We start from the raw sequence: 26,043 nt of genomic DNA, 5'->3' as shown, positions 1-26,043 counted from the left end.
CTTTTAATGACTAAAACGAAGTCTAACATTTAATACTAGGACTAGGACACACAATCTGTGGAAGTGACTATACAGGATTCAATTTTGCTTTAACTCATATAAGCACCTTTTGCTGTTTCATTTGCCAAAATTTTCATTTAAAATTTGATAGAAAAACAAACATGTCCAGAAAGGTTAAAAATAATCGTGAATTGCAAACTTAAAAAACATTTTATTAAATAACAATGTAGTTAATGTTTTCTTTTCTTTTTCCTGTCTATTTCATTGAGCTCACTCTGTTGCTGTGCTGCATCTGAATATATCCTCTTAACTTTATCTCTCCTTTCCACATCACTGAAAAAATCATTAATAATTACACTTCTATAAAAAAGAACTTTTTTTATAATAAAACCTTTTTATTATTTATAGTAAAGAGGTCTGGATCCCGCGTATGAAAAAAAAGTTGATTAATAGCAAGCTGAAAATTTGTTAATAGCTTAAGGGTGTATAGTCGGATAAACTTTGATATATGGGAACACTGTAACAGGGCAGTATTAATTGTGGAACAGGCTAAAAATTTGGAACGGTCAGAATACGAAAACGGCACATTTATTTTGTCCGACAGAACATACTTAAACTTAACAAAGATTAAACTCTCATGCAAAAATCAGACTGCTATTTATCACCTGTCATAATTCCTGTCATTTGACATATTCTACATGTTCCACTCATTAAAACGCCCATTTGGTGATAAATAGCAGTATGATTTGTACATGAGGGTTTTATCTCTGTTCAGAGAATTTAAGTCTGTTCTGTCGGACAAAATAAATGTGCCGTTTTCGTGTTCTGACCGTTCCAAATTTTTAACCTGTTCCACAATTAAAACTGCCCCTTTTCCAGTGTTCGCATATATCAAAGTTTGTCCGACCAGACACCCTTAAGCTATTAACAAATTTTCAGCTTGCTATTAATCAACTTTTTTTCATACGCGGGATCCAGACCTAAAAGAATATAAACGATAAATGATTTAACCATAACATGCTTAAAATTCCAAAAATTACACCCTAATAAAAAAGTACTTTTTATAATATCACGGTTTTGTTATTGTACATATAGGGCACATGTTTGGAAAAAATAATTAACTTATAGAATATGAATTTTTAGTGGGTGTATTAACTGTTATTTATAATTATTATTCAAAAAATTACACTAGTATAAAGTATTTTTTTATAATACCACTGTTGTTTAAAATGGTATATTATAATTTTAAGTATATAAACTATTAATTATTTATTAAAACAATTAAATAAAGAGACGCAACAGCCGGGTTCCAACTGGGGACCTCTCGATCTGCAGTCTAATGCCACTGAGGCACCATCAATTTGTAGATATCGATTTATTACCGTACTTTAAAATATCATTGCATTAGTCACATTATTAAAATAGTTTGAAAATAAAACAAATCGATTTATCCATACAGTGTGATTGGTCAGTGGGGTAAAGCTTTGTAGATCCGTTATAAGTAATAGATAGTAATAAAAGTTAATAACAAAAATTGTAGCCAACTTTGATTACAGATTGATAATCAGTAATCGTAAATTGTAAGTTTTAGACAATTATTCAGTCATGGCTTACTTAAAATTTGGAAAGATTTAGACCCGTAATTATTAATAATTTTGCTCTGAAAAATGAAAATATCTCGGAAAACTAATAAATGTACACATAGGGAATGTTATACAAAAATTATAGCATGGTAATGGTACTTTTCGATAATGATATAAAATACAGGGTGCTCTATTTAAAATTACTGAGCAAATAATGTACTTGCGTTTTGACTCACCCTGTATTCAATATAAAGAAAATTAGCAAAACAACCATTTACGAAAATTTTGACAATAAATAAAAAAATATGACGTCAATAAACCATTGACCTTGTGCTTGCTTTTATTTATACAGGTAGTTAAACTTGTTACGATTTTCATATAAAACTGGTTATAACTTTGTAAATACCCCGTATAACATAACAAACCTTTATAAACTGCGCGTCATAGAAAACGGGCACCCTAAAAAATGGGTCATTTTTGATGTCGCGTATCTCCTAAACCTGTTGTCCGATTTAAGTGATTTTTTGAATATGTTATAGCCCTATTCTTTGTCAATATCACTGTATTAATATTTTTGCAAAACAGGTAAATTTTCATTATATACCGGGTGTACGAATCAAACTGTGTTTTTTTCTCAAAGTTCGCAACACCCTGTGGCATATTCTAGCATTTATAAAATACTGAAATTAAAACCAAACTATAGCCTCAGGTTTTCTTAACATTCTGTTTTTTGATTCATTCATTTATGATGGATAATACAAAAGTTATGTACTTTAACAACTAGGCATGCTCTTTATGAGTACAGGGTGTTTCTAAAGAAGTACGACAAACTTTAAGGGGTAATTCTGCATGAAAACATAATGACCGGTTGCTTTTTAACATATGTCCGCAAATGCTTCGTTTCCGACATACAGGATGTTGAATTTTTTCTTAAAAACTGACGATTTATTTATTGCCCTAAAACCGGTTGAGATATGCAAATGAAATTTGGTGGGTTTTAATACGTAATTTTTGAACATTTTTTGATATACAATTAAGAATTTTTTATTCACCATTGGCGTACATACGAATAATATGATCGGTCATATTACCCGTATGCGCTCCAATAGTGAATATAAAATTCTTAGTTGAATGTCAAAAAATGCGCAATAACCATCTCTTAAAACCTACCAAATTTCATTTGCATATCTCAACCGGTTTTAAAGCAATAAATAAATCATCAGTTTGTAAGAAAAAATGTAACATCCCGTATCTCGGAAACGAAGCTTTTGCGGATATATGATTGTAAAGCAAACTGTCATTATTTTTAATGCAGAATTACCCCTTAAAGTTTGTCGAACTTATTTAGTCCCTAAAACACTTTAGACTTATAACACCCTGTACTGATGAAGAACATGGCTAGTTGTTAAAGTACATAACTTTTGTATTATTCAACATAAGCGAATGAATAAAAAAACAGAATGTTAAGAAAACCTGAGGCTATAGTTGAATTTTAATTTCAGTATTTTATAAATGCTAGAATAATCCACAGGGTGTTGCGAACTTTGAGAAAAAACACAGTTTGATTCGTACACTCGGTATACAATGAAAATTTACTTGTTTTGCAAAAATATTATTACAAAGATATTGACAAAGAATAGGGCTATAACATATTCAAAAAATCATTTAAATCGGACAACAGGCTTAGGAGATACGCGACATCAAAAATGACCCATTTTTTAGGGTGCCCGTTTTCTATGACGCGCAGTTTATTTTTGTAATCAAAAAGTTACGAAGATTTCGAATATAAAATAAAATACAGGGTGTTCTATTTAAAAAAACATAAGTTTGGTCTGCCACCATGTTATCGAACACCCTGTAACATTATAACTAATTTTGTAATGTGAAGCTCAAAGTTCGCTACAATTTTTGTTATTAAGTTTTATCGCTATACATTAATATAACGGATCTACGGAGCTTCATCCCACTAATTCTTAATCGCCCTGTATAATAGCAGTAAAATATTGCATTGTTAGCTAGTTCTAAGCTATCCTGAAAATTTCAGGTGTCTAGGTAGCCTAGAACTATTTTTAAAATGGATTACAAAATTTGCGGAGTCCGTGACACCAACCAAGCCAAGTATATAAAAAGGTTTTAATCATTAAAATGTAAAAAATCAGGGATTTCACAGGAAGAAACACATTATTCCAACGAATTTTACAAACCTTTGTATTTGTTTATTGACTTTAACTCTTCCCAAAAATGCTGTGTCTCTTCTAATTTCTCTAAGGGCACCTTTCTTTTCCCTTTTTACTTTGTGCATCAGTTTATTAAACTGGGCTTTTTCCTTCGACTGGTTTTTATGTTGTTTTCCATCATACCTACAAAAAAAATTGTATATGAAAATGATGCATCATATCTATACCTTAATACATACATACAGTAACAAACCCTGGATGACAAAAACACCATGGGACAAGATAAAAGAACGTAAACAAATTAAAGTTAAGTTATTCTTAGGAATTAATAGGTATAAAAGTATTAGGAATAAAAGATAAAAACCAACGATTAGAACAGAAATACTGGGAAAAAAACAAAATGACAAAAGATCATACCACAACAGACTTAGTAATGAAGCTGAAAATGCGGCAAGGGAAAACGACCTAAAAAAGTTGTAAGACATCAAAAGAACTTTGACAAGAACAAACCGAAATGGTACCACTAAAATAAAAGATATAGATGGTGTCGAACTGAAAACAGAACAACAAATTCTTAACGAAATAGAAGAGGAACCTAACAGACACCCAATGAACATGAACACCGAAGAATTCACCCATGAGATAAAAGATGCAATTAAACAATTAAGAGGAAAAGCTGCCGGAATAGATAATGTCCCTGCTGAGTTAATCAAAGCAGACATCGAAACGTCCACCTCTATACTATACACACTTTTAAATAAAATTTGGAGAACTGAAGAGCTACCCAGAGAATGGACGCAGAGCTTAATTGTAAAAATCTCTAAGAAGGGCAACACATCCAAATGTGAAAATTGGAGACTGATCATCCTGCTATAAAAAAAATAAAATAATGACCCGAATCATGCTTGAAAGAATGAAGAAGGAATTTGATAAAGTTATAAGAGAAAACCAAGCTGGATTCTGGGCACAAAGATACTGTATTGACCACATTTTTACGATGATAACTATTATAGAGCATTCATTAGAGTGGCAGAATATAGTGCAGTCATTGAAGCTTTTTAGCTCAGAAATTTTTTACTATGAACCGATTTACATGAAATTTTGAAATTAGGCTTATCCTACCCTTAACTTCAAAAGTGATATTGACCCGAACTCCGTTTTCACCCTGGGGGTAGCTGCCACCCCTTTTCGGTGGTGGACTTTTTTTCAAAATAACCTCAGATATCGATAGAAGACCTAATTTTAAGCAAAAAATGTATAAAGTTTTTTCAAAAACCCAATACTTTTCAAGTTATTGGCAATTGAAAATTCGGAATTTTCTCACGATTTTCAACAATTTTTTGCAAATATCTCCAAAAATATGCATTTTAACGATAATATTATACTGAAAAAAATTGTAGCAGGTAAAAAAATGAACAAGTTGGTTTTTTAAATAGTGTTTTAAGTGCAATATTAAGCTATTGAAGATCAAAGCCGTTTTTTATTTTGTGTGAAATTTAATCGATGTATTCAATGCCATCTAGCGGAGAGCGAATAAATGTTATGCATGCTAATGAGAGAGGATTTTATGTTAAAAGTCTTTTGTATGTAAAGTGAGTGAGTTGTAATGAAAAAAAAAGAGGAACATCTAATTTTTTTTTTAAACCAACGGATTTCATAAGTGCCATTTCCTCCAAAATTAAAATGAATCGTATTCCGTCTAGAATCAACTTTAATATAAAGAGTGATGGATTCTAGCAGTTTCGCTGCGTTGAAACACTTTAGAAAAAATCACGATTTTAAGAAAATTTTTTTTTCAAATTTAAAGAAAAACCACCTTCTTTTTATAATATCTCAAAAATAATAAAAGATACGTAAAAAAGTGTAATAATAAAAAAAATCGGTTTTTTTTGACAAACATTTTGGTTTGTTTGTTTTTCCTATCACACAAAAATTGACGAAGATATGATTGATTAAAGAGCGCGCGGTAGCGCAACCACAGTCTCTCTCGAGCCCTTTGATCATTCACCGTTTCAAAATAATAACTACATATTTTAACGAAAAAAGCTGTAGCTCTTTTAATTACCTTCAAAATGGTTTTTTATAAGTTGTGATACCTTCAAAATTGAAGTAGTTATGGCCCAAAAACTAAATCATACCTATTCAATGTTTTAATTTAGGGGTAGTTTTAAGGGTTAAAGAACTTGAGCATATGATTTTCCAGCATAACTTTTTCGAGAACGTGGAACGATATTTAAATCCTTTTTAGCTTATTAAAAGAAATATAGGTACAATTTTTAATCGAAGGGGTTGATTTTAACGGTTGAAAGGGGTTAATAATTAAAAAATTAAGATTGAGAACGTAAAATATTATTTACTCTATATTTAAGTCTTCTTGTCAAACCAAATTAATTTTTTGTAAATTTTTTCTATTTAGGGGTTGCTTTTAAGGGTTGAAAGCGAGTTAACAATATGATAATTAAGATAGACAACGTAATATATCATTTACTTTATATTTAAATCTTTTTATGTCATACTAAATTAATTTTTTGTAAATTTTTGAAATTATACTTCTTTACGCGCGATAGAGGGTGAATTTTAATAGGATTAAAACCTTTGATCCCGGTGCAGTCGCATTACAACTTTGTTCTGATTGGATGTTCAAATGACATGACAAAAATTATCCAATATGGCAAAACAAAAAAGTTTATATTTGTAGTGATTTTTAAATAGTTTTTAAAGCAACAGGTACGTAATAATTGTAAATGTATCATAGGTACCTACCAAAATACATAGTATGTAATACCATTTGAACTATCATTTGAACCTAGCAAAATACATAGTATGTAATACTTATATTTACCTAACTTGATTACCATCAAAATTTCTATCAATATTCACCTAATATATTGTTTTCTTACTCTATGTTTTGTTGTATTTTTTCAATTCTAAATCATTTCAATTCAAAATCAAAATAATTTGATTTACAATGCAAAAATGTCAAAAGTTTAATCCGTTTTGTTAGTCGATCTTCGCACATAATGACACTGTCTCCGTGGCGAAGCGTAAAATGCGAGTGAACCCCAATACAACGCCAATACCAGCCGCGCTGGTTCAAATCCCAATAGAAACTTTTATTTTTTTATTTTTTTTTATACATTTTATGATTGTAAGTATATTTATTATATAATTTTATTTTCAGAAAATACGTATTTAGTTAAAAAAATTTCCGACAATTAATGTTCAGAAATCATTTGTGGCATTTTTAATGTGTTTGTGTGTGTTTTAGGGCCGGTTGTTCGAACGCTAATAAAGAAGTTAATTATAATCAGTAAGTTTATTGTAATCAATTTTCTTGATGGGGATCAAATCGAGACATCAAAAATACATGTAAAACATTAATCATTAATTGATTTTAGGTAAAGCAGTAATTAAAATATAGCCACAGCTGTTAAATTATTAAAAATTGCTTATTATTTATTTGTAAGTAAAAACAAGAAAATAACATCAGAAAGAGTTTAATTATGGTTAATTTTAAATTAAACACAAAATAATAAAATAAATCAGTCAAAATAACCTCAAAAAATGTGACATCTGTCAGAAGAACGCTTAATTAAATATTTGATAATGGGCGCGTTCACCAGATGCAAACGTTGGCAGTCAGTTTGCGCTTTATGCTTCTGAACGACTTGCTACGTCAAACATGTTTGGAAAGCGGTCGCCATTTTTGCAAACATAAAATATTTAAGTTGAACTTTGCAAACGTGTTGGATATTGATAAAATATGGCGGGAATTTAAATTGTATATATTGTAGAATATATTGATAAGGGTTTTATATATAAAATAAAGGCCACTGAAGACATTCTGCTACGTTATTATCTATTAAATAAATTTTCTTTTTTCCTTTAATAAAAAAAAAATAAATTCAAAAACGTATTTATTGAGAAAATTTATTTTAGGTTACGTTCAAACCAAGCAAGCAAAATGTCAAATTTTAACCTAAACAACCAACCGTTCAGCTCGCTGTCAACAAGTTTAGAATCAAAGCGCAACCATTAGTGAACGTGTTTGCATCTGGTGAACGCAGTCATGATCAGTGGATTTCATTTTTGATTAGCGTTCGAACAACTGGCCCTTATTCTTTTATTATTTTAATTTTTGGCACTGTTTTAATAAAAATGTTTGAGAAGTAGTAAGTATAAATTAGTTTTATATTTAAATAAAATATAAATAAAAAGTATATTAATTTCGTTTATAATTATATAATCATATAATAGAGGTATAACTTCTTACGTGCGTACAAAGTACACACACATTCTTTTTTTCGATTTAGGGGTTGTTTGCAAGGTTTGTACGGTTTTCAAGGGGATGAAAATAAGTTTAGTATGAGGTTATTGTGTTAGAAAACACTTCACAATGTCACTCTTTATTATTAAACACATTTTCTGGCGATAAAATGGCTCAATGTAAATTTTTTTCAGCCGCCATTATGACATTTAGATGTTTTACCAGCAGGTTTTACGTTTTTGCTCTTTGTGCAGAAATTGGCGCAGTTCTTGTACAAGAATCTGTGCCTGACACAAATTCTTGTATCGTTTCCGATATCATTTCTTGTATCTGTGTATAACACTATGCATTTTTTGACATATCAAAAACGATATTAGAAATGATACAAGAAAATGCATAGTGTCATACAGCCTTAAGACAATATGCAAAAGGAAATGGAGTTGGATGGGGCACACACTAAGGAGACCTGACACAGACATAGCGAGGCAAGCCCTAGAATACACACCACATGGAAAGAAAAGACCAGATAGACCCATAGAAACGTGGAAAAGAAGTGTTAAGAAAGAAATTAATGCTATTGGGAAAACCTGGGCAGAAATAAAGATCAGTGCAAAGGATAAGACAGAATGGAGGCAGCCAGTTAACGCCCTATGCTCCGCACGGAGTGAAGAGGATATAATATAATACCCATGTCTCCAAACCTGTCCATGTCGACCATTTCCCGTGTGGTTGGCCTGTCCAGCTCCATATTCCATATCAGCTAATTACTTAATATGTGGCTATGGTACTTTACCACGATTCTTCGTCTTTTCTTCCAGTTTTTGGATACCATTTTTCCTGTTTTCTCCTGCTTCAGAAGTCCAGTTCGTCTCTCAAAAGGTTCGCTATATAATAGAATACGTTGCTGTAAGGGAGATGAACGTCCCTCTGCTAGGGGTTGGATACCAGGAATACACTAATTACTCATACTATGTTTATTTAATCACTATATACGCTAGTAACTAGTTGGTGGGCAAAGTCTATATTCTAACTACTTGATGTCTAAATAATGAATGATGAATAAAGAATGATCTCTGCAATACTTTCTCCGTATCTATAAATAAACTCGTAATTGTTTTTATTATGATTTTGACGACACGATTGTGACCGTGAAATACTCATAATATCAAAATCGCTGACTGAGGTATTCTCGAACCGATTGGCCTACATTGTGAAATAAATGTCACCCAGTTATTTTACTATAAACAATAATGTCTGTTTAAGACCTTTAAAAATTAAATCGATATGAATTGCTCTTATTTTTGAATGCTAATATGAATCCTGTACAATAAGTAAGTAAGTAATACATACACTGGTTGTATTCTGGGTTCATACAGTCTTAATGCTTTAGGTCTTGCACTTTCCATCACCAGATATTCCAATTTTCTTTCATCCTTGGATCTTTTCAGGGAATCTATCAGCTGCTTTAGACTATTTTGTACAATGGTAGGGTAGCTGGACAAAGGTATCAATTCCAGATACTTCAAAGCCTTTTCAAATATCTCCACGTGACTGGAAAGTAGCTTATAATGATCCAAGAATTGTTCTAAGAGTTTTCCAATGTTATACAGAGCTCTGACTTGATATTCTGCTGTTATTTCTACCTCACAAAAGTCTGTTGCATCTAGTTTCATAGATGGCAGTTCCTCTAAACTAAAATTTTCTATTAAGACTAAATGTGTTGAAGTTGATTTGAAAGGTGGAGGAATTTTCAGCAATCTTACACCTGTTTTTGGAACTGCCATATGTAAAAGGCCAGAAAGGAAGTTTATCACAGCTGGGAGGTACCTCTTTGATAAGGCAGTGTACTAAAAGAATTAAGTTATAGTTAAAAAATATATTCAGTACAAGATTATTCAATAACACAATAATTATAAGTCATTAAATATGTATTACGATTGGAAATGATAAATTGATATTACGTTGGGAATGAGCCACAAAATTGGCTAATTCCTAACTAAATAGTAAATTGATATGACAAATTGGGCTAATTAGCAAAATACCAGGAAAAGTTATTTACCAGCAATTTTATTGCTGGAATCGAATTATAAGATCCTATATATTAATAATATAGGTATGCAAAGTCCGCAGATAGTGTGCTACTTTTTGTATAAACAAAATGGCGCCCGAAAATCGTGTTATTTTCAATTTTTTCTCTATAACTCCAAAGATTTTAACTTTACACCAAAAGCACCCAAATAAAAATTCACCGTAATTAAATTCTGCATAGAGACGTGTTTTTCCCGATTTACTTCGACGGAAATTTTCCCCGGAAAATGCGGGTTTTTCCAACAAAATCTTTAATTTTCAACTAAAATTTTAGATAAGTAATTGTTTATCAACAATTAAATAACTTGGTAATATAAAATCTCTTTTCGTGTAGATTGTAATTCTAGAAGCCGATGGAAATTGAATAAACAGTTTAGCAACAATTAAATTGTTAATTAAAAATTTACGGTCGCTATAATAACCACAATAATTAGTCAAACCCACTTATTAGAATATCGGTTATAGGAATATCCCGGTTTAATTAATAGAAATTTGAGGTACCGAAACGTTTCTACTAGCCACCAATGATCGGTTATTAGAAAATACCGGTTATAGGAATAATTTTGCTTGGCATGAAGGCTATTCCAATAAGCGATTTCGACTGTATAAGAATAACTATGATTTTTGTATAAAAAGACACTGTACCTTCTAATTTTTTCTTTTTCTTAAGAAAAAGATAATAAATGTCAACTCAGACCTACTCCCTAATATAGAATCCTTCGAAATAAAACAAGCTATGGCACAACTAAAGAACAATAAGGCTCCGGGCCCAGATGAAATACTTGCCGAAATGTTAAAGGACGGAAGTGAAATTATTCTCGAAGAATTGAAAAATCTTTTCAACGAATGTCTTCACAAAGGGGATGTCCCAGATGATTGGAAAGAAAGTTTGACAATAATTCTCTTCAAAAAAGGAGACAGGGGTGATCTGAAGAATTATAGGCCAATTTCCCTACTGTCCCAAATGTACGTAATAACTAATAGGTTATCGTTGAAGCTTGATAGCTATCAACCAGTAGAGCAGGCAGGATTCCGAAAGGTTACAGTACAGCGGATCATCTTCTTACAGTCAGAACGCTAATAGAGAAAGCCAATGAATATCACTTGAACTTATACATTGGCTTCGTGCTTCGAACAGCACCAGAGCTGTTCACACTGGGACTTGAAGACGTGTTCAAAGATAACTGGGTAGATAAAGGAATAAATGTTAATGGAAGAAAACTAAGTCATTTGAGATATGCTGACGACATTGTAATATTCGCTACAAGTTACGAAGAATTACAGACCATGATGACGCAATTATTTCAAGCTTCGGAAAAAGTAGGTCTTAAGATGAACTTTGAAAAAACAAAAGTAATGACGAATACACCGAACATTACAAAAATAACGTTGAATGACATAGATTTAGAAACAGTAAGCGAATACATCTATCTGGGACAGATAATGAAAGTTAACAAAGAAAATCAAACTGCCGAAATTACCAGAAGAATAAGGTTAGCGTGGGCAGGATTTGGAAAACTGAGTTGGATTTTGAAAAACCCTAAAATAGAACAATATTTGAGAACCAGAGTTTACGATCAGTGTATCCTCCCTTTACGTATGGTTCACAGACGTGAACACTCACCAAGGCCAATATGGATAAAATAGTAAAAGCACAGAGAGCGATGGAAAGATCAATGCTCGGGGTGAGGCTCATAGACAAAAAAACAAATACATGGATTAGAAGCAAAACCAAAATAAAAGACGCAGGAGAACATGTTGCCAAATTAAAATGGAGCTTCGCAGGACACAATGCCCGACTGAAGGATAAAATATGGAGACAATGTGAGACCGTGGTTAGGGAAAAGAAGTAGAGGAAGGCCACAAATGAGATGGGCCGATGATATAAAGAAGTTTGGAGGACATAACTGGAAACAGGTGGCACAAAATAGACAACACTGAATTGAATTGGGGGAGGCCTATGTCCAAAGTTGGATAACTAAAGGCTTAGGAAGTACCTTCTAATGTACTTTACAGAATTGAAATTGGACTATTTAAGCGGCCTCAGGAATATTTTAAAATTAAGTTTTTGGCTTATAAACAAATAGAATATCTCGGGAAATATTGAATTAAATTAAATCATAAAAACGAAATTGGAAAAAAATCGGTAGGACGCTCCTTTTAAAAGAAAAAACGTTTAATTGTGATGAGTGGTTCCTGAGATACAACCAGTCAAAGTTGACCGGCATTTTCGGCAAAGATATAAACAATAGGATCATAATTTTCGAACCATCACCTTTTTAGTTTTGTCCTCTTTCTCCACACCAATTTTTATATCTTTAAAATACTCGTGTAACATATTATATAATTATAATAAAAACAATCGATATTACGAGTGAAAATTGCCAAAAATAGCAAAATTCCAATCAAAAATTAGGTTGGAGAAAATTTAATCTCAAAGTTCAAAATCGGTATACGTAAAAAAAAAATGCATTTTCTCGGCTTCCCATTAAGCAATTTTCTTCATTCTTTTTTTGTTCCCAAGCAACTCGAGTAGAGCCATCTAACTAATGCATTATTAAATGTCAAATTTGCTTTTGTTTGGTTATAATAAATTAAATTATTTATTATAACAAATTTTTTTAATTTGTTTAAATAAAAATTGTTTAAATAATTATAGGGGAGACCGGGGCTGGTTGACGCACCGGGTTGGTTGACGCAGTGCAATTTTCTTAAAACTAAGAAACTTGGCAATCACGCGTTTACACAAGTTCCAAGGCTTCCCACAGAGCGCACTCTCGGAAGGTAGTTTCAGTTTGGCGCGAAAACTAATAGGGTGTACAGAGCGTTTTGTAGTTTTTTTACAATGATGAGTAAATTTTTATTATCATACATTTTTTGTTCTAGAAATCCCATTTTTAAAGATAATACTTCGGTCTTTGTTTTTATTGAAGCTTGGAAGTACTACTATAAGATACAATCATTATATTTTCCAAAAACTAATTAATATAGAGTCGATTACCATAATTATCCAAAATTGTTCTCTGGGGCTGGTTGAAGCATTCGATTAGGGGCTGGTTGACGCATGCGTCAACCTTCCCCGAGCATAAATATAGTTTTACTGATTTGAAATTTTGCTTTAGGAAATGCGTTCTTTTAAAAGGAAGTCCGAAAAAGGTAAAACTACACCAGATATTATGTTAAGAGCAGTTAGTGAGATAAAAATATATGGAAAATCCATAACAGGGACTGCCAAAGGGCGAACCTTCAAGTTTTGAAGGTCCCACAAAAGTGTCACACCAATCCAACGAACAGCTGCAACCAGAGTGTTTGAAGGCACTTGATGCTCACAAACATATTAAAAGATCTTTGAGCAAAACTGATGAAGGATCGAAGTTGTGCTCAAAGGATTCTAAAAGTAATCTTACAACAAAAATCAATGCAAAATCAAAAAGAGCAGAGTGTCCGTTCCTTTTGAAACCACTACCAAAAGCAGCGGCTAGAAATCAGGATACAAAATATAAAAGAAGGAAGCGTGAGGCAGTAATTTTAACCTACACTCCAATAAAAAAAAGCTGTTGAAGAAGTGTAAAATAATAGTAAAACTCTTAAAGGAAGCACTTCCCCAGATAAGAAAGCTGCATCAAAGAAACGAAATAAGAGGAAAGTTGTTAAGGACATCGACTCGGAGGGTGAAGAATGCTTCTGTTTCTTTTGTTTAGACACGTATCAAAATAGCGCCTCATAAAAAAGTGGATACAATGTAGTAGTTGCAAAATGTGGGCACACGAAGCTTGTGCTAGTGATCCTGAAATTTTTTTATTTGCATAAATTGTAAAAGCGACTACCTATCTAAAATTAAGTTTACTTACAGAATATGTATTTGGTCATATACTTTTTACTTAAATCTTTTTTAGTAACTAAAAAAACGATTTATAACTTTTATTTCATTCAAAATTTGGTTGCACTTAAAAGTAAAAAAAAGGAAATATTTTATGCTGTTGGTTTTATACCTAATTTATTATTTGAGTTAAATTTAGATTCTAGAAATTTAAATACACCAGTGTTTTTCATTGATAATAAAGTTTGTGTTTATTATTTCGTTGTTTTGTTACTTTATAATATGGGCGTCAACCAACCCCATGTGTTGCGTCAACCAACCCCGTGGCGGGGCTGGTTGGCGCACAGTGACATACAATTTTCTTTCTCAAATTGAACATAAAGTATTGTCTGTAAGATGTTTATTTTTACAACATCTCTTGCGCAAAAGATTATATTTTCATACATTGAGCAAAAAGTTGTACTAAATCTTTTAATTTAGCATCTAGGTCCAAAAATGTAAAAAATGCGTCAACCAGCCCCGGTCTCCCCTACAGCTTCCAAATGAAAATATTTCTGTTTTTAACGTTAAAAGGTGCACTTGTAGTAAGTTTATCTAAAAAAAAGTCTACAACTGGAAAAATATGTAGTTTTCTTTTCTTATAAATAAATTAATCTATTATAACAAAACAAAAGCAAGTTTGACATTTAATAATGCGTTAGTTAGATGGCTCTACTCGAGTTACTTGGGAACAAAAAAAGAATGAAGAAAATGGCTTAATGGGAAGCCGAGAAAATGCATTTTTTAACGTATACCGATTTTGAACTCTGAGATTACATTTTCTCTTACCTAATTTTTGATTGGAATTTTGCTATTTTTGGCAATTTTCACTCGTAATATCGATAGTTTTTATTATAATAATATATGTTAGGACTATTTTAAAGATATGAAAATTAGTGTAGAGAAAGAGGACCGAAAGAAAAAGGTGTTGGTTCAAAAATTATGATCCTATTTATATCTTTGTCGTAAATGCCGGTCAACTTTGACCGGTTGTATATCAGGAACCACTCATTACAATTAAACAGAAGCATCTTACCGCTTTTTTTTCCAATACCGTTTTTAAGATTTAATTTAACTTAATATTTCCTGAGATATTTTATTTGTTTATAAGCCAAAAAATTGTTTATAATTTTAAAATATTCCTGAGGCCGCTTAAATAGTCCAATTTTAATTCTGTAAAGTACATTAAATAGGTACAGTGTCTTTTTATACAAAATCATAGTTGTTCTTATGTATCTTAATTATTGTGGTTATTATAGCGACCGTAAAATTTTAATTAAAAATTCAATTGTTGCTAAACTGTTCATTCAATTTCCATCAGCTTCTGGAATTATAATCTACACGAAAAGAGCTTTTATATTACCAAGCTATGTAATTATTGATAAAAAAATACTTATCTAAAATTTTAGTTGAAAAATAAAGATTTTGTTGGAAAAACCCGCATTTTCCGGGGAAAATTTTCGTCGAAGTAAATCGGGAAAAACGCGTCTCTATGCAAAATTTAATTACGGTGAATTTTTATTTGGGTGTTTTTGGTGTAAAGTTAAAAATCTTTCTAGTTATATAGCAAAAATTGAAAAAAACACGATTTTCGGGCGCCATTTTGTTTATAAAAAAAGTAGCACACTATCTGCGGACTTTGCATACCTATATTATTAATATTTAGGGTCATAAGATTCGATTCCGGTAAATAACTTTTCCTTGTATTTTGCTAATTAGCCCAGAGTATTGGTAGACCACAGGCTATAGCAGAAAAGCGACGGTAGACTGCATACTATAGTATCACCACATTGTTATTAAAAGCCTTACCTCTAATACTAACGATGAAACAAACAAACCATATGCAATGTCATTCCTTTGCTTCACTCTGCATTTTGTCAAGATCTGTTCCATAAATACATAGCAAGGAGTAACTATTTGATGTCTAAAATCAGAAGTAGGAAATAATACACCGACTAGCTTGAGAAAAACTAAAACTTCAATACCCGGAAACACTTTGGGTGTCTTTTTGAATTCCTCAAACTTTTCCTTGATCACTTCTAGGACAGAAGCATGTGAACTGTCTGGAATTAGTTTCGTGAGATCATATATTTCAGGAACAAGACGTTTGAAGATATCAAAATTGTTTTTCATAGTTTTGGTGTTCATATCTTCCGAAAATAAGTCGTTAATGTATTGAAGGATGTAAGCGAATAAAAGACCGAGATTTTCTTTGTTCTTATCTGACATACTAGGATGGTTACACTTAACCATTCTTTGTATGATGATTTCTTCGTGTCCAACATATTTTTCCAAAGTTTCAGCTAAACATTCATATGCCTCTGGTAATTTAAATGTGAAAGGAATGTCAGGTATATCTTCATCCAAAAATTTATCAGTTTTCTTATTAGATCCCATATTTAAAGTATGCCTTACATCAATTACTACAGTACTTAACAATTTTACACTGTCCTTTTCAGAACCTTTATGATCTATTGTACTATTATTCAAATTTTCGTCAACATTCTCTTCTACATCATCCTCTTCTTGGTCGTTATCTCCATTCTGTACATTATTATCTGTTGTATCTTCTTCAGCTTCACTTTCGCTATCCTCTTCCTTCAAATCTGAGAGATTATCTTCTGCATCAGTTTCCGATTCTTCATTTGAACCCTCATCCTCTTCATTTTCGCCTTCTTCAACTTCGGAATTGGCGTCTTCCTGGTTTTTGGTAGCTTTTAGGATAGTTCCATTCACATTTGCTTCTACTGCAACATTTGATTGACCTAAAATGATTATTGTCTATTATTTATCCAAACTAGTTTTCACATCTTACTTGGTCTGTTTTTAAACCAGGAGGAGTAATTCAAATTTACCGCGCTGTAATGCTTGTTTGTAATTGGTTCAACTGCAGGCAAGTTTACACCACTGTTATGAAATTTTGACACTAATGATATTTATGAAATTTTTACAGTGTTGGCATTTCATAGGTTAATTAAGTTATATCAGCGATTTGTTGTATTTTCTGCGTTATTCCTTTAATTTTTATATTGTTAATCTGCTTTTATATAAAAAACAATTGTTTTTATAACTTTTTAACAATGTATAATATAATATAATATTTATGGATTACAGTCAAAGGCTGATATGATAAACCAAAAAAGAAGATGTATTTGGTAATTTTTCTAGTGACTTTGTTGGGTGTGAATCTGTCTTTTTAGTTTACTCCTCCTGGTTAAAAAACAAAACATAGTTAAATCATATACCAACCTTCAGTATTATAGCTCAAAATATTATCTTGTCCATCATCATCTACATCATCAAAAACAAATCCATCATCCAAATCATCAGCACTTCTGTGATATTGCTTAGGCTTTTCGTCCTCATCATTTTCATTCATCCTTCTTAGCCTCTCTTGCTCCAATTGTTCTAAATTTTCTTTCTCTTCTTTAGCTATTTCGTCTTCAGTTTTTAATCTGTCTGAGACTGTTCCCCTTCTCTCAAACATCAACTCCCTCATTACTTTGTCATAGTCGTCAATTGGTGGTTTTTTAACTTCTTCTTTATTTTTATTATTTTGACTAACTAAGGGGATGAGATCTTTCCATTCTGTGTCTAGTTTTTCTGTTAGTTCGAGAGTAGCTTCTTTCAGCTTCTGTTTTTCTGCTTTTCGCTTCTTGGACTCAACAATAAGTTGGTTTATTAAATCTTTGTGAGTCATAGCACCTAAAAATCAAAATGTATCTTAATAAAATCGTATAAAATAGAATAGAATAGAAATATGCTTTATTGTCATTGAAAATTGTATAATTTTATAAACAAAACTTACAAAGAGTCACAGAAAAAAAAATAACAAATACAATTTACTGAAATTATATAAATCATCAGTATTATAAAATAAAAAATAATAAAATAAAACAAAAACAATCTATTCCCAAATTTAAACAAATTGCAAATTACAAAATCAACCTTAGGAACTAATAAGTTTAATCTGCTGCATATGACACCCAAATATAGATAAAAGTAGTACTTGTACATATGGGTACTGTAATTTCTTAGTTATTCATCAAGAAATTCTTCTACTCAATAATACAGTCGACTCTCGTTAATTCGAAACTCGAGGGACTCTTAAAATATTACGAATTATTGAGTGTTTGAAATAGATAGATAGATAGATAGAATTTATTCGTCTAGAAATTTATACAATGTATACACAATACATAAATTTATCTGACTAGTCAAAGAAGTATTATATGTTATACAAAGGTAAACACATTAAAAATTTAGTACATTAAAATTTACATTAAGAAAAATACATTACAAGAAACACATTAACAATTTAAAAATTCCTCAATACTGTAAAATATCATAATAATCATATCATATATATAAAATACTGTAAATATCACATGGTTCGAAATTTGTGAGAGAAAATAAATAAATCTTCAAATTATTATCATTACTCATCAATTATTATTTATTAACTGCGATTCTATAACGATGACAAAAGTTTAGAGTTAGAATTCGTGTACATACATGTATGTATTTGTAATGTGAATTAATCAATCTTTCGAAAGAACTGTATTATACTGGTTTGCTTCAAAGCACATTGCTGCTGCTCCAAGTGCTCAATAATTTTTTTAAGAGAAAAAAAGTACCTGAAATGCTTTTTCATCACTTTCGTTTTGTAGACAGAAGGTTTGTAAGGTATCGAATGAGGATCTTGCTTCCTTAACTGACACCTCTGCCAAAGGTTCTTATGTATCATACTCATCTTCATCGTTACTTTTTTCATTCGTATCAGTCGCAGATAAAATTTCGCCATTGGTTACTGAACCTGAGACAGTAACATCTTCATCTACTTACACAAAGTCAGAAAAACTCACACCGCTGATGTCAACTAATGGTTCTATTGCTGGTTATTCATCATCCAAAAGTATCGGAAGATTTTCCTGATCTTCTTTTAAGAAACCAAATTTTTTGAAGCAGGTACAGAAAGAGAATGTACAGAAAACTGTACTTACTACAATCTTTCCGCATCTTTCTCTCTGCAACTTTGAATTGTCGAGTGCTAGATGCTGATGAGTTCAAATTAATGCGTCCTTTTGTTATATAGCAATGATTTTTTTTTGTTCGAATTACCAAGTGCATAAAAATGTATTTATTTAGTTCGAAATATAAAGAGATTTTGTAGGGAACTCGTGATAACTTTGAATTATAGAGGGGTTCAAATTATCGCAGGTTTGAATTAACGCGAGTCGACTATCTGGTCTTTCAGATAGATAGGCTTTTGTCATTTTATAGAACTTGGGGAAATATGTTGCAGATTTAAGTGTTGTAGAGGGAGGTGCTTGTATAGTTTTTATTCAAAATCTATATATATAAAATTCTAATTCGCAGGCTTTGTTACCGTACTCCTCCGAAACCGCTTGACTGATTTTCATGAAATTTGGCAGGTGGACTCGACCGGATAGGGAGTAGGTTGTTATCTATATTTCATAGCCGTACGTTATAAGGGGGCTTTGCCCCCCCCTAAAATTTTTTTTTATTTTTCGACAAACCGATTTTTCTTAATTGTATATGATTCACAAGCAAAAGATACATATAATCCTAAATTTTCACTTTTCTATCTTTAACCGTTATTTTTTTAAAAAAATTTCGTGGTTTAACATCTATATATATAAAATTCTAATTCGCAGGCTTTGTTACCGTACTCCTCCGAAACCGCTTGACCGATTTTCATGAAATTTGGCAGGTGGACTCGACCGGACAGGGAGTAGGTTGTTATCTATATTTCATAGCCGTACGTTATAAGGGGGCTTTGCCCCACCCTAAAATTTTTTTTTATTTTTCGACAAACCGATTTTTCTTAATTGTATATGATTCACAAGCAAAAGATACATATAATCCTAAATTTTCACTTTTCTATCTTTAACCGTTATTTTTTTTAAAAAATTTCGTGGTTTAACATCTATATATATATATAAAATTCTCTTTCGCAGGCTTTGTTGCCAAACTCCTCCGAAACCACTTGACCGATTTTCATGAAATTTCGCAGGTGGACTCCCTGCTGGATTGCGAACAAAACGGTGCTATTTTTACTTCTCTAGCGCAGTCCGTTTCCGAACTGCGTTATACCGTGATTTAGCGCGAACCGTAAGTCGTAGAAAAATTCTGAGCACAGAAGAAGAAACAACGGGAAATTTTATAATAGAAAAGTGCAGCAGATTAACTTTTGGACTCGAATTGGATAAAATATGAATTTTTTAATTTTAAGAAATTTTCAAAAAAACTTGCTTTCGCCTGGGCAAACCATCCAGTTTATTCATGTTAACTAGATGAACAAACGAAAAATATCGTGAACACTATTGCGTGTCTTAAATGATCGATAATATTTTTTGTTATTGTCATAATTAATTAATATTTAGAATTTTAAGGTATTAATTAAAAAAAAATTATTTTACATTTAATATTTGATGGGGGCGAGTTAAAAGCGCACTGAGTCATGCAGTGCTCTATAGGTGCAACTTATTATTGTTGCACTTTTAACACAATACGTTACACGCATTGTGTTAAAAGTGCAACAGTATGTTTTTGAATTCCTGAGAGAGAAGGTGTGGTCATATCAAAGGAATGTTATATATGTTTCATGTCTCTCAATGCTACTCACTGTGTTGCCTATTCAAAATGGAAGAATATGTGTTTTAATTTATAAGAGAGATGGTTTGGACATATCAAAATAAGTTTATACAAATTTGTTTAATATTTCTCAATACAAGTTACTGTTTTGCTGAAAAAATGGAAGAATATGGGTTTGTTTATTCATGAGCGAGATGGTTTGGTCATATGAAAAGAATGTTATATACTATATAACATTGTTTTCGAATATATAAGATATTATGTTTAATATTTCTCAATGCAAATCAGTATTTTGCCGGCTTAAAGGGGAAGAATATGTGTTTGAATTCGTGGGTGAGATGGTTTGGACAGATTAAAAGAAAGTTATAAAATTATGTTTAATATTTCTCAATGCAAATTACTGTTTTACCGAATTAAAAGTGGAACAATATGTGTTTGTAATTTATGAGGGAGATGGTTTGGTCATATCAAAAGAAAGTTAAGTATATATGTTTAATATTTCTCAATACTACTCACTATTTTGCCTACCTAAAAGTGGAAAAATGTGTGTTTCAATTCATGAGTGAAAGAGTATGACGTATTTGATTTCATTTGAGAGATGGTTTGGTCATATCAATAAAATGTTATATTTTTAATATATCTCAATGCAAATTACTGTTTTGCCGACTTAAAAGTAGTGTTTTAATTGATAAGAGAGATGGTTTGGAAATATACAAAGAAAATGATGTCCTGATCCCGCTTATACTAATGATTCCAACGGACTTACCGTTAGAAAATTGCAAGAATAACTTCGTTTAAAAAGTAACGAGTTTTCAGGTTTGGCACACGGAAAATTTTTGCGCGTAGGGAAACCGTCATCTTTATTTATTTTGCACCAAGAATAGAGTATTGTTTATAAAAAAGCATTACATTGATGCAAATTTTTGTCATACATTATTTTTTAGATTTTCTGTTAATTTACTTAGGGCCGGTTGTTCGAACGCTAATCAGAAGTTGATTATAATCAATCAGTTTATAGTAATCAATTTTCTTGATGGGAATCAAATCTAGACATCAAAAATACATGTAAAACACTAATCATTCATTGGTTGTAGGTAAAACAGTAAATAATATATAGCCGCAGCTGTTAAATTATTAAAAATTGCTTATTATTATTATTGATTTGTAAGTAAAAACAAGAAATTAACATCAGAAAGAGTTAATTATGGTTTATTTTAGATTAAAACCAAAATAATAAAATAAATCAGTCAACAATGTCAACATAACCTCAAAATGTGACATCTGTCAGAAGTACGCTTAATAAAATATAATTGTAATTAAATATTTGATAATCATCATTTTTGATTAGCGTTCGAACAACTGGCCCTTAGTGAACTTTGAGATATCATTATTTAATTCACAATAACACCGGTACGAAGTTCGTCGGGTCAGTAATTAAAATAAAATTAAAATTATATACAATTTTGTTTACTTTGCTGGTGCAGAATTTAGACACACAACCCTATGACGTCACGACGCGTTTTAGGCTAGCTGCAATAATTTGAATTTAGAATTGTTTTTAGGGGCCAAACGGAACACAAAAACAACTTTTTATCTTTGATACATGTTTTAAATTATTTTATGTTGCGATTTATAACATTCTTTTCGAATTTCAAATTTATGCAAGTTCCTTATTGACCTAAAATCAAAATTATAACACATTATCTAATTATGACACACTATCTAAGGTGCAACGAAGTTCACAGGGTCATCTAGTATAATATAGATTTCTTTAATAACTCAGTGGATGGGATCAGTAAATAGACATCAAAGGTAGAATTTCTGGTAGAGTCATGATTAGGTCTTGCTGAAGGCCTGTAGGTGTTTACAAATTAAGCAAACAGTTTCTAAAATATATAAAGAAGGAAGTGTTAAAATCCCGGGATCTTTGAAGTAGCTACTGCAATGTGTTGTTTTTCTGAGGCCAAACAGATATTTTATTGTTCTTTTTTGTAGTTTAAAAATAACATAGGATTAGGCAGCTGTACCAGAACACCAAAAAGGAAGACCATATTGAAGATGATACTCAAACAAAGAAAAGTATGTTATATTGGAAGATGCTAAATTGATTTCCTTCGAAACACATCTTACTGCATAACAAACCGAGACTAGTTTCTTACTTAACAAATCGATATGAAGGAATCATTTAAGGTTGCTGTCTAAAAAAATACCAATCAATTTTAGAGAATTAACTGATCTGGCTGTCATTAAGGGGCAAGGTTGAAGAGCTCCTTTATAGGATAATCTACTGTTTTATCTACGTTAACAGGTTGACAGACAGTGCATCAAATATATAAGCAAGTGTTGAGACACTATATGTATTCTGCAAAGTTGAATAATGAAAAATGCAACGTCTATAGATGTTGTGTCACATTACATCAATGGAAATTGGACGTCTGTAGACGTTATGTCTGTCAACATGTTAAAAGAGAGTAAATTAGAGTCGGATCAGGTTTTTATTGTAAATAGATTAGGAGTTATAGTAGCATGAAGAGTTGCAATATTTGATTTGCTCCAAGTGTAAAATGTACAATTTTTGGGGCAAAATCCTAAGAAGAATATGTAGAGGAATAAAAGAGCAAGGTTTGTGGCGTAGGTGTTACAACTTGAGAGTTGTATAGGGCATGTAATCAAGCGAGAGGAAAGTCCAACAGTCAAAAAATTTTTGACTGAAGAGGGTGGGTGGAACAACGAGCCTGAGGACAACTTAGACTTAGATATCAAGACAAGTTAAAATCTATTGGAGTTAGAGGGTGGAGAAAAGTTGCCAGAGACAGGGGTAAATGGAGGATTGTTCTGAATGAGGCTTTGACTCATAACTGTGATGCCAACAATAATGATCAAAATGTACAATACATCTACTAACCTTCTTTTCCTGTGTTTGTAAATAATCCTCCGCCAAAATGTGCTTCTCCTATAAAATTTGACTCCAAATTTCCAGTCTTTGTTTCGCTATCATCGAAGTCTTCATCATCCGATCTAGGATCATCAAATTTCTCTATTTCGTTCAGTGTTTGACCTTTATGAGTTAAAATTTCATCATCTGCAAGATTGAAAATGCTCTTTCTGTTATGGGCCTTTACTTTTAGAGCTGTATACCTCGCCAAAGCTTTTTCTTCACTGTCCATGTGAGCTTTCTCGCCAATTCTTCTGTCAACGAATTTATTGTTTTTGTTTTGTACCTTGTATTCTTCCAGTAACGTAGATTTTCGTTTTTTGATGGCTTTAGCTCTGGAGACACCTGGAAGACCTCTGTCATTCTTTTGCTTCTTGCCTATCACTTGTAGTTTTTCCCTATTTACATGAACCTCGAAGGGGTTCATTTTTTTCGGTTCTTTTTTAACATGAACACGCTCAGATGATACTGCCTTTTTGTTTTTTACCTTCACCATTGTTGCTGAATATAAAAATGTTTAAAATAACTATCAGTTAATTTGTTTAAATAAAAATAAATATTAAGCACACCATTGAACCTAACCTTAAATAAATAATGTGTCAGTGTCAGTGTCAAATTGCTTCTTTTATAGGCAACACTACATACATTTACATGATAAATAAATTGCCTATCTGTAGTATCTTCTTTTAATTTAAATTTTGAAACTGGTATGAATTACATATTATTAATAGGAACAGTTTAAAAATGTTTACAGTTTTTCATTATGTAACAATTAATATTTACACCAAGCATTTTTTAGCATGAAGCAATTTAATAGTCTATTATAATCACTATTATGTAAATAAACTCATGTTGTGTACTGTCTCTTCATAAAGAATAAACACAGATAGCAGGGGTGTAGAACAAGAATGTGTGTGTACTTTGTACGCACGTAAGAAGTTATACTTCTACTACATATTATCTGATTTTTAAGACAATACCAAAAATTTAAAAAAATAAAAGAATAAAACGCACACAAACACATTGAAAAATGCCACAAAGAAAAAATGATTTCTGAACGATAATAATTGTTGGCAAAAATTATAAATACGCATTTTCTGAAAAAAAAAATTATATAACAAATATACTTACAATCATAACATGCATAAAAAATAAAAAAATAAAACTTGCATCGGGAATTGAACCCGTGAATTTCGTGGCGCTTTGATTCGTAATCGAAGCGTAGACTCACTCGTCCAATCCCACATTATTTATCATGTGGAAAAATACGGTAACTGAACGTTTTACTGTTTGACAGTTGTTTTGAAAATTAAATTATGTAGTTTAAATTTTGTGGAAGAAAATATAAAAATATAAGAAAACAATATATTAGATGAAGATTGGTAGAACTTTTGTTGGTAATCAAATTAAGTATGTAAATCAAAGCATTACATACCTACTAGATAAATAAATCTACGCCAAAAAATCATAATTTAAAAATAAAAATCGAACCTAATTTGGGATTTCTCTCTAAAATCCGCATTCTTGAGAAAATAAATGTATGTATTTCAACCAATCCAAATGTATAATTACAATATGATTATAATAAAAGCTACTTACCAAATTAGAATGAGTTTTCCTTGTCCAAAATAGTCCAAAAGTCCAAAAATATAGGTATATGAAAACTATTTAAAAAGGCAGTATAACTATTAACTAACTTTTGTTTGTTGTTTCTTTTCACACAAATTTTAAAACGCAACAACCATAAATAATCTAACTACAGCTGTGCCACAGCCGCCATATTGAATAATTTTTGACATGTCATTTGAACATCCAATCAGAACAAAGTTATAATGCGCATGCGCCCGGTCGCTAGGTTTTACCATATAAAAATTCACCCTCTATCGCCGGTAAAGAAGTATAACTTCAAAAATATATTTATTAGTAAATACAGCTTCGTCAATTAAAATATTCCTGTAATATTATATAGGTATTCAGAATATTTACAATGTCTAACTATTACTGAACAAAACAAGTGTTAAGGGGGTAGGCGCAAAATCTTGGTCCAATGCTATTTAGGCATTCATTTTTTCGAATCCTGAGAAAACTAATAAATATTTTTGAAAAATTTAGACGCAGAATGAAAGATTACATTATTACCGAGGGCATAAAGTCCCTTAGAATAAACAAAAATTTTCTTTTCAATGAAATATTTGAAATTAAAAATCCACACTAAATTTTCTCTTTTTTTTCACCATGTTCCTAACTTATTAAAATAAATATAGAAATTTTCAGGGACTTTCGGCTCTCGGTAATAATGTAATCTTTCATTCTGCGTTTAAATTTTTCAAAAATACTTATTAGTTTTCTCAGAATTCGAAAAAAAAAACATATGAATGCATTTAAATAGCATTGGACCAAGATGTTGCGCCTACCCCCTTAATTATATAATGCAATATTTTACAGTAAATCCAGTTGATCAAATGAAAGAAAAAGAAATTGGAAACCAATCAATCACGAAAAGGGCGTGAGACATA

The 26,043-nt window shown here is 31.3% G+C and overlaps 1 protein-coding gene across 1 annotated transcript; it reads right to left on the bottom strand.

Annotated features, from left to right (window-relative positions):
• Window positions 1-191: 191 nt before the first annotated feature.
• LOC114325415 (nucleolar protein 14 homolog) lies at window positions 192-24,125 on the bottom strand. The gene is made up of 6 exons (XM_028273488.2): window positions 23,498-24,125; window positions 17,224-17,679; window positions 15,784-16,739; window positions 9,378-9,874; window positions 3,788-3,943; window positions 192-333 (listed from the first exon to the last, which is right to left on the bottom strand). The coding sequence occupies exons 1-6, from the start codon at window positions 24,021-24,023 to the stop codon at window positions 231-233; spliced, it is 2,694 nt and encodes an 897-aa protein (XP_028129289.2). The 5' UTR covers window positions 24,024-24,125; the 3' UTR covers window positions 192-230.
• Between the last annotated feature and the right edge of the window lie 1,918 nt (window positions 24,126-26,043).

The sequence above is a fragment of the Diabrotica virgifera genome, chromosome 4 (genome assembly GCF_917563875.1).
Source record: "Diabrotica virgifera virgifera chromosome 4, PGI_DIABVI_V3a".
In the NCBI taxonomy this organism is placed as follows: domain Eukaryota; kingdom Metazoa; phylum Arthropoda; class Insecta; order Coleoptera; family Chrysomelidae; genus Diabrotica; species Diabrotica virgifera.
Note: the sequence above shows the minus strand (reverse complement) of the source record. Positions and strands in the feature narration are given on the sequence as shown.

Excerpts from the sequence above, each read along its gene's own strand:
- LOC114325415 (XM_028273488.2), bottom strand. The coding sequence starts at position 24,023 with ATGGTGAAGGTAAAAAACAAAAAGGCAGTATCATCTGAGCGTGTTCAT. Across the intron at positions 16,740-17,223 it reads TTTGAGCTATAATACTGAAG|GTCAATCAAATGTTGCAGTA; the intron begins GTTGGTATATGA and ends TAATCATTTTAG. Across the intron at positions 334-3,787 it reads GTCAATAAACAAATACAAAG|TGATGTGGAAAGGAGAGATA; the intron begins GTTTGTAAAATT and ends TGATTTTTTCAG.